Here is a 9,594-nt window from a genome sequence, read left to right on the forward strand (position 1 = left end):
TCTTGAAGTGTTCTTCATATCTCTAGAGCTTTCCAATTATGCATTGCATTTCTCAACAGAAAAACATGGGTGAAGGAAGATCTGAAATTGCTTCCATCCTGACGGAAATTGAAGCTATCTCTGGTGGTTTTCAGAGTTTTGATTTGGTTCATGTATGGCGCGAAGCCAATCAATTGGCACGTCTTTATGCCGGCCAAGCTAGTCTTACTAAGAGAAGATTCATGTGGATTAACTTTATTCCTAGCTTCCTTACTTTGTGTTTGGAGAACGATTGTAAACATTCTGTGTCGTGTGCAATCTAAGGCACACCTAAATCCTGCTCTGTACTTCTGCCAGATTTTCATGTGACACTACGATCCAGTGTCCATCATCCAATAATTTATGGCCCGTACCGTCAAGTCAGATACTTCATCCGACGCTCCCGATGAAACTTTTTACATACTACATAATTAGAAGCGTCGCATCCCTTTCCTTGAAGGAGGTGGTGTCATTGTCAATTTTGTCATTACCAAATTTTCCCCTCAGTACAAAGCATACAGTGCCACTGCCTGCCGTTAGCAGTGGCGCCATAAAGACGTGGCACATGAATCGCTCCCATGAACCCGAGCAACCGTCCACTGAGACGAATCAATGCGCTAACCTACTGCCCGTTGCCGCTGGCCGGTAGTAGATCCGCCGCGTTAATGTCTTCCTTTGAGGAACAGAGAGACGCCTTGCAGCTGGGGCAGAGGAAGAAGACACGGGTGTCAAGGGGCCCCTCCTTAAATATCTCCGAGAAATGGAAGAATGTGGTGTGTGACAAGCAAACCTACTCCAACAGCTCTCCTCGCAGGGTCACCGCGCAGCCAAATGAATTCGCTTCAATGCGGGCAGAAGCAGCCACCGCATTTTATTACCGCTCTTCAGTCTCACTGTTCAACGGTTCAACCCCACAGCTCACCACCCCGAACACGAAAGCTGGGCTGCTGGAGCGTTCATAAGCAGCAAGCAGAGCTCGCCATACTCGCTCTCCTCTCACCCTCGGCCTCGCCTCTTCGCCATGGATCCTCGCGGCGCGAGATGGACGGCTCCGTCGCTGTGCCTGGTGCTCGTGCTTCTACTCCAAGCGAGCATTTCTGCGTGCGCGGGAGGCCCCAAGACTTACATCGTCCACATGGCCGCGTCGGAGAAGCCGAGCTCGTTCGATTTTCATCACGAGTGGTACGCCTCCACGGTCAAGTCCGTGAGCTCTGCGCAGATCGAAGCTGAGGAGGAGGAGGATGCTTACGCGAGGATCGTCTACAACTACGAGACGGCCTTCCATGGCTTCGCGGCTCGCCTCGACGAGGACGAGGCCGAGCGGATGGCCGAGGCGGCCGGCGTGCTGGCCGTGCTCCCGGAGACGGTCCTGCAGCTGCACACCACCAGGAGCCCCGACTTCTTGGGCATTGGCCCGGAGGTCAGCAACAGAATCTGGGCCTCCGGCCTCGCCGACCACGACGTCGTCGTCGGCGTGCTCGACACCGGCATATGGCCCGAGAGCCCCAGCTTCAGCGACAAGGGGCTCGGCCCCGTGCCGGCCAAGTGGAAAGGCCTGTGCCAGACCGGCCGCGGCTTCACCACGGCCGACTGCAACCGCAAGATCATCGGCGCGCGCATCTTCTACAACGGCTACGAGGCCTCCTCGGGCCCCATCAACGAGACCACCGAGCTCAAGTCCCCGCGCGACCAGGACGGCCACGGCACGCACACCGCCGCCACCGCCGCGGGCTCGCCCGTGCCTGACGCCGGCCTCTTCGGCTACGCGCGCGGCGTCGCCCGTGGCATGGCGCCCCGCGCACGCGTCGCGGCGTACAAGGTGTGCTGGACCGGCGGCTGCTTCAGCTCCGACATCCTCGCGGCCGTCGACCGCGCCGTGTCGGACGGCGTCGATGTGCTCTCCATCTCCCTCGGCGGCGGGGCCTCCCCCTACTACCGCGACAGCCTGTCAATTGCGTCGTTTGGGGCCATGCAGATGGGCGTGTTCATCGCCTGCTCGGCCGGCAACGCCGGCCCGGACCCGATAAGCCTGACGAACCTGTCGCCGTGGATCACCACGGTGGGCGCGAGCACCATGGACCGTGACTTCCCGGCAACAGTGACGTTCGGCAACGGCGCCAACATCACAGGCGTCTCGCTTTACAAGGGCAGGCAGAACCTTTCGCCTCGGCAGCAGTACCCGGTGGTCTACATGGGCGGCAACTCGAGCATCCCGAACCCCAGGTCCATGTGCCTCGAGGGGACACTGGAGCCCAACGCCGTGGCCGGAAAGATCGTGATATGCGACCGCGGCATCAGTCCTCGGGTGCAGAAGGGCCAGGTTGTCAAGGAAGCGGGTGGCATCGGCATGATCCTCGCCAACACTGCAGCCAACGGCGAGGAGCTCGTCGCCGACAGCCACCTCCTGCCAGCCGTGGCCGTTGGGGAATCTGAAGGCGTGGCGGCAAAGAAGTACACCATGACGGCCCCAAAGCCGACGGCGACACTCAGCTTCGCCGGAACCAAGCTCGGGATCCGGCCGTCGCCGGTGGTCGCCGCGTTCTCCTCCCGGGGGCCAAACTACCTGACTCTGGAGATCCTCAAGCCGGACCTCATCGCGCCCGGCGTGAACATCCTGGCTGCATGGAGCGGCGACGCCAGCCCGTCGAGCCTGGCCAGCGACCGCCGCCGGGTCGGGTTCAACATCCTCTCAGGGACGTCCATGTCCTGCCCGCACGTCGCCGGCGTGGCCGCGCTGCTCAAGGCAAGCCACCCGGACTGGAGCCCAGCGCAGATCAAGTCGGCGCTGATGACCACCGCGTACGTCCACGACAACACCTACCACGTGCTCAAGGACGCGGCGACTGGCGATGCGTCCACGCCGTTCGAGCACGGGGCCGGCCACATACACCCGGTGCGAGCGCTCAACCCAGGCCTGGTCTACGACATTGGCCAGAACGAGTACCTGGAGTTCCTCTGCACGCAGAACCTGACGCCGACGCAGCTCAAGGGCTTCACCAAGAACTCCAACATGACATGCAAGGGCAGCTTCAGTTCGCCCGGCGACCTCAACTACCCGGCCATCTCCGCCGTCTTCACCGATCAGCCGTCCACCCCGCTGGCAGTGCACCGCACCGTGACAAACGTCGGTCCTCCGTCATCGACGTACCATGTCAAGGTCACAAAGTTCAAAGGCGCGGACGTCATCGTCGAGCCGAGCACCCTGCACTTCAGCAGCGCAAACCAGAAGCTCGCATACAAGGTTACAGTGAGGACCAAGGCCGCTCAGAAGACACCCGAGTACGGTGCCCTGTCATGGAGCGACGGCGTTCACGTAGTCCGGAGCCCCCTGGTCCTCACATGGCTGCCGCCAATGTGAGCTTTTCCCCTAGTACTGTATCGTTGTTCCGCATTAGTCAGAGGGTCTGGGAGCAGAAGCAGCTGTGCCCTGGCCCCTTGGTAAGCGAGGTTGATGAATCAGTTGCGTAGCAGCAGCCAGCAGCACAGGAGCAGCACTTGCCGGAAGAAAGATGTTGTGAAGCTCCAACTCAAAACAAGCTTTTATTCCACAAATGTATTCACGCTTATTCCAAATGTTCAGTAAATGGTTGATTGTTTTTACATAATTTGTGTGTGTACAACATATTGGGGGTGACCCAGCGGTGCGGAAAACTCCATCGCGGCGAATTTAGCTCGATTCCCAAATGGTGACACCGTCGCATGTGCAGAGTTTCTTGTAGTTCTCCCCAACACCCGCACTTCTCGCGACAACGGCAGCTGCAAGGCCCGCGTCTGATCTGTCCTCGGTTGCATACAGCGCAATAGAGCGACCGATCAAGTCGACAACTTTCAGTTTCTCTTTTGATCCTGAAAACTGGGCTTCTCTTTCTCCAGCTTCTAGTGTTCCCAGGTCACCAAGGAGCTGTTTCATAAAAAGTGCATGCCATCTTAACTTGCTGCTGAACCTCTATTGTTCAAAACAACAGTACTGTCGAAATCAATATTAAGTGAAGTCGGTCTTTCAGTTTTACCAACGATTTTAGAGAACAATTTAAAGGATCGAACACTCGGCAAAAACAGGATGGTTACTACCCACCAGTGCTCAAATTCATCAAATCTCAGCTACACATACCCTGGCCTTCACTTTGCAATCAATTGTCATTTTCACCAGGTATATATGCACTGTAAAATCATACAACAGATCTAACGAAAGAAGTGAGGTGAGCTACAGTTGTTCAATTCTGATCTGTTATGTTCTGACAGCATATGTGCGCTACAGCATATATACAGAAGAAGGCAGGAACGCCAGTGTGTCAATATTTGCAGCTATTTAGTTTGGTGAATCTGGTCATTGTATTGAAGATGCAATGAATGCTTTCTGCATACTAGATCAAAAGGACCTGTAAAAGGAAACATAACAGATCTAGTCTAGCAATAGGTGATTTTGGCTGTGGAGCCCAAGTGGACCTGTAAAAGGAAACATAAGTAACAGGTCTAGTCTAGCGATAGGTGATTTTGGCTCCAGAGCCCAAGTGATCTCTTTATTACTAAACAAAAGTGATACAGGTTTCAAAAGAATCGCAACCAAAAAAAAATCATGTGGAATACACTACGAATCTGCAGATTTTCATGGGAAAGTGCTTTCATTTGTGAGTTGCACAAAACAAAAAGTGGAGCTGAATAGTGTGGCTGCTGTTTGCTGTTTTAGACCAACACATTTATCTTGTTTGTGCAACCCGAAGTTGAAAATATTTTTCAATAATTTATTTCCAGACTCGTACTGCATTACTATAGCAGGATGGTATACAAACTGAGCAAGTATGAAGAACTGCATTACAACTGCAAAACAATATGCCTTACAATGAGAAACTAACTCAGTTTATTCAATTTGTCTGGCGTATTAATAAACGTTTTGAATAATAGACACCTAAAAGATTACAGTATACAACTGTGCCCGACCTAGAAGATTTTATTTTGTTGAAAGCAACTGCATGAGATATGGGATAGAACTGTCAGAGAAGACGTAATGTGGATGTAAGAAGCTATGGAGTATGGACACCACTATCTTCTCTGAGAACGCATGACTTTCTAAATTGTACTACCTCCGTCCTGGTTTATTGGTCCCCATTGTATTCTGTGCCAAATTTTGACCAAAAAGTTGACTAACAAAATGTTAATGCATGTCAACAAAAATTATATTGTTGGATTCGTATTTGATCATAGTTTTTAATGATATAATTTTTATGACATGCATGGACATTTTGTTAGATAAATTTATGGTCAAAATTTAGCACGGAATACAATGAGGACCAATAAACCAGGACGGAGGTAGTAATACTACAATATAAAAAAGAATGGACCCCAAGGATTAGCTTTCTGTTATAATCTTTTGCTTTGGAAGTTGAAATAACAGGTGAGGACCCCAAGGCATATCCATTCATCCCATGTCATAGGTACATAATTTATCAACCGCTGCAGTGACTAAGCGTTGGAATATTACCTTATCAGATAGATAATCCTGTGGATTGTATACTTTGCCAGTACTTTCTGCACCTTTTGTCAAATCCCCAAATTCATTTATTGACCATCCATGTTTACCAGGTGATAGACCACTAAAAGTAGCCTCAACTCTAGCCAATTCCATGTTAACTTGGGCTAGACGAACAACACCAAATATAACTGGCCCTTTGAACTCAGCCACGGCAGCAGAAACTAGGAAATCTGCAAATGTTAAGGCAAACAATTAGTTCGCATATAAAGCAGATGTGCAGAACACAAACTAAACATGCCAGCAATCAGACGATTGATCTACAATAGCATTTGCCAATGCAAAAGTTTAATTAATGCTTTGCCAGATAACAGAATGAGTTCAGCAGCGCATGTTGCAGCTTAAAAGCATTTTCAAGATGTATCTAGAATAGCATCACAATAAAAGTGAAGATCTTCAGAATTCTACACATCTGTTAGTTATTTAAGGACCAAAGCTACAAATGGCTACACAGTTGTAGGAATGAAAGCCTAGTATCGAAATTTAAAAAGCACTGATTTCTACACTCCACGACAGAGCATTAGAGATTTTACAGTAATATCTGTGTTAGTAGGCTGATATGAAAGATTTTAGAGGGGAAATCATGCTAATGATAAAGAAATTAACACAAACCATCTGGGTTCCCTTGCCCAATCAGACGTGCATCTCGTCCTGTTTGACGCAGAGCATCCAACATTAGCTTCACTGGGAGAGACCCACGAACTCTAACTACCTGGTTATTGAAATCCACTTCGATGTTCTGTATTCCTGTAGTAAGAGACAGTTTTTAAAACCAACAGGAAATGGTTGAAAGAGAAGGCATGCACATGATCATATACAATAGAGCACTAAGAAATTTGTACCTTCAAGTGTTTGAAGCTTATTTTTCACTGCTGTGACACAGCCCTCACATTTCATGTCCACCATGAATTCGGTCTTCAGCCATACAAAAAGATTAGACTGTTAAATAAGTGTTTGCACTGAGAAATCAAACTGACATCTTGAAGAAATGTGCAGGCCTTGTTACTTTTCCCTTGGTAATGTATAAGGAAGCTTGTTGCTAAAGTGAAAAGTATAGTTTCAGGGAGACCATTTCAATATTAGTTCCAAAACAATAACTTCTGTGGTTTTATCTAGAGTGAGTTTTCAAACAGTGCAACTTATTTCCTGAGTCAACCTCAAACACACGAGTCTTATTAGAACGAAACAACCCCAGTTTTGTGAGAGAGAAAAAAACCATGTGGCAGCAATTTTCTAGACAATGCACCTTATTTCCTGACTTACGAAATGTTCATTTTGTAACAGAACTTACAGTCGCACAATAAAACTTGGCTTGATGAAATTACAGTATGTTATGAAGTCATGACTGCTAAAAACATTGATCTTCAGAAATATGGTGTAGCAGTATAGCACCTCATCTCAAGAAATTCAAAACGGAAACCTTGGGGATCGGGTTCTGTATAGTTCGTATGTCTAGTTCAAGAATCATCATGTCAGCATTTGCTGCATTTTGATAATTAGGTCAAAATTTATGGATTTCAGTATACATCTGACGTCAGATTTTTAGGGGTAAAGATCTGACACCCTCAGGTACTCCACTGCAGCATGGCAATTAGCCAATTACTCGCTGTAGCATGGCAAATTTTCACGCTACATGGCAATTTTCACTTTAGAGTATGGCAAATCTTACACAAACAGCATGGCAAATTTATCTGTTTTCACATGGCAAATCTGGACGTTAGCTGGCAAATGCTAAAAATATGACATCAGAGTTTTAACATTTGCCATTAATTATATCCAATCTTTACAGGTCATGTACAATTAAGAAATATTTGTCCATTTAAAATTCCCTACCACTGTACCCTACAATTAAGGAGCAAGATGTCAACAATGAAACAGAAGTGAACACAACAGTCTTTTGATTAACTAATACAGCAAGCCTCCACCACAAGGAAAACCATTACATTCAACATGCTAAAAGCTATTTTTTGATGCAAACACACTAAAAGCTAAATAATTGCTTGATAGCTGTAATTCCCAATATGGTCATATATAAGCAGCCCAGGAAGAACTGCAAAGCACCAACCAATGACAACAACAGTTTACCCAGGCAATAAAGCTTTTTTTTTTTGAACCGGGCATAACCCCTTTCCATTACTTTGACATAACGGAAATACAAAGTTCCCATACTGAAACTACTAAGGATACTAGAAAGGGGAAAGCGAGTTCAACGCATCCTTGGGAAACCAACTGCAAGCACTCGTCATCGAGCAGCTTACCGTGGGGCGAAATAATTTAGACCTAGAGGCCAGAGCGATGTTCTTTAAACTGAATTGCCTACATCTCAAGCACCAACTGAATCGGTTACGCAATCTCTCAATAACTAGTACGGCCCTCCCAATTACCTTCCTGCCCTAGTAGAATCACAGCCAGACTAATAAGGAAAACAAAATGATGTCCTGAGTTGTTTGGGGAGCTTACCGTGAGCTCCGGAAGCGCGGTGCCCTGCAAAACACGAGGAAGCAGACATAAGACCAAAAGGCAAGACCCTAGGCGAGGCAAGCACATAGGGAAATCGAATAAGGACACGGCCCAACCTTGTCGGGAGCAGAGAGATCGGCAGTGGCGGCGGCGGCCATCGGAGGGGCGGCGGTCGGCGCGCGCACGGGGGAAGAGGAGGCCGAGGAGGCGGCGAACGCGGAGAGGGAGGGAGGCAGGGGGAAGCGGAGCCTGGAAGAGGGGGAGCGAGAGGGGGAGGAGGAGGAGAGGGCGACCGCGGCGACGGCTGCTGCTGGCACGGCGGATGCGGCGGTGAAGGCCCGGAGGAAGCCCACCATTTGTGCCTCTGCCTTTTGTACTCTCCAAGTCTTCGCTTCCACAGCTCCGGTTCGGATTGAGAACCTTCTTTCCTTTTGCAAGTTTTTCTGAACTTGACGGCTGTTCCAGTAGAATTCAGAACAGCAGGTTGCGTTCGGTTTTGCTCGCTCCAGGCTCCAGCGGCCTCGGGAAACTTCCCGGGCTGGGCTAGCCTGTCCACTGCTTCAGCATGGCCTGGCTTGAATATGGTTTAGTTGGGCTAGCTTGGGCTTTAAAATCAGTTGGTTTTGTAAGGAAACGATTCCTCCCCAATTTCATTAACGAACAACTAAGATTTGGATGTGTCTCCCAAATCACTAGTTAAGGAGTACTTATTACGAAGATCACTTCAACTTTCTCAGGTTGCGACAAGTGGCGCGCTGCATGTGCGCCACTTGTCACAACCTGGGAGTTTCTCTTTTTTACGTAGATCCGCTTATTCAACACGTTTTATCTCTTAAATCGTGCGTCCAAATCTCGAATCGCTTTCGCCGTCGTATTCCTCGAGTCGAGATCTTCAAAACTAGATCCCATGTTGATAGGTTTTGACGAACTTTTTTTCACGAAAAAAAGGACGAAAAAACCGAATCGAAAGCACGGGTTTTTTCCTGCCTCTGACGAAATCACAATCGTGCCTCTCGCAGAAGCAAACCCGTGACTCTCGCGAAAGGAAAAAAACGTGTTTTTTTCGTTTCCGAGGAGGCACGGCCGTGACTCTCGCAAAAGCCTCTCACGGAAGCAAAACCGTGACTCTAGCGAAAGAAAAAAAACAGAAAACGCGTTTTTTCATTTCTGAGGAGGCACGGCCGTGACTCTCGCGACCGTGCCTCTCGTGGAAGCAAAACCGTGACTCTCACGAAAAAAACCTAGAAAACACGTTTTTTTCGTTTCCGAGAGGCACAACCATGACTCTCGCGAAAGCACAAGCGTGCCTCTCGCGGAAGCAAAACCATGACTCTCGCGAAAGGAAAAAAAAGTAGAAATGCATTTTTTTTATTTCCGAGAGGCACGGCCATGACTCTCGCGAAAGCAAAACCGTGCCTCTTGCGGAAGCAAAACCGTGACTCTCGCAAAAGAAAAAAAAATGTGTTTTTGTGCAATTTTTTTTTCAAAAACTTTTTTGGTCGAAAACCTAATGAAGGCTGTGGAAAACCGAAAAAAAATCGTTTAAAAATCCGAAAACGTGTGCGTAAAAATAAAAAACAAAATTCAGA

The 9,594-nt window shown here is 48.5% G+C and overlaps 2 protein-coding genes across 2 annotated transcripts; one reads left to right on the forward strand and one right to left on the reverse strand.

Moving 5' to 3' along the window:
• The first annotated feature begins 831 nt into the window (after nucleotides 1-831).
• LOC123046254 (subtilisin-like protease SBT1.3) lies at nucleotides 832-3,618 on the forward strand. Its single transcript, XM_044469560.1, has one exon. It carries the CDS (start codon nucleotides 1,040-1,042, stop codon nucleotides 3,374-3,376), a length of 2,337 nt encoding a protein of 778 aa, XP_044325495.1. The 5' UTR covers nucleotides 832-1,039; the 3' UTR covers nucleotides 3,377-3,618.
• On the reverse strand, nucleotides 3,529-8,472 carry LOC123046255 (copper chaperone for superoxide dismutase, chloroplastic). Its single transcript, XM_044469561.1, has 6 exons — nucleotides 8,122-8,472; nucleotides 8,006-8,029; nucleotides 6,388-6,460; nucleotides 6,158-6,292; nucleotides 5,498-5,718; nucleotides 3,529-3,919 (listed from the first exon to the last, which is right to left on the reverse strand). The coding sequence occupies exons 1-6, from the start codon at nucleotides 8,359-8,361 to the stop codon at nucleotides 3,686-3,688; spliced, it is 927 nt and encodes a 308-aa protein (XP_044325496.1). The 5' UTR covers nucleotides 8,362-8,472; the 3' UTR covers nucleotides 3,529-3,685.
• Between the last annotated feature and the right edge of the window lie 1,122 nt (nucleotides 8,473-9,594).

This window comes from Triticum aestivum, chromosome 2B (assembly GCF_018294505.1).
Source record: "Triticum aestivum cultivar Chinese Spring chromosome 2B, IWGSC CS RefSeq v2.1, whole genome shotgun sequence".
Taxonomy (NCBI): domain Eukaryota; kingdom Viridiplantae; phylum Streptophyta; class Magnoliopsida; order Poales; family Poaceae; genus Triticum; species Triticum aestivum.

What these genes read in the sequence shown, in the direction of transcription:
- LOC123046254 (XM_044469560.1), top strand. Translation starts at nt 1,040, where the DNA reads ATGGATCCTCGCGGCGCGAGATGGACGGCTCCGTCGCTGTGCCTGGTG.
- LOC123046255 (XM_044469561.1), bottom strand. Translation starts at nt 8,361, where the DNA reads ATGGTGGGCTTCCTCCGGGCCTTCACCGCCGCATCCGCCGTGCCAGCA. An exon ending in TAAGCTTCAAACACTTGAAG is followed by an intron (nt 6,293 to 6,387) that starts GTACAAATTTCT and finishes CTCTTACTACAG; the next exon opens with GAATACAGAACATCGAAGTG. An exon ending in TGGGCAAGGGAACCCAGATG is followed by an intron (nt 5,719 to 6,157) that starts GTTTGTGTTAAT and finishes TAACATTTGCAG; the next exon opens with ATTTCCTAGTTTCTGCTGCC.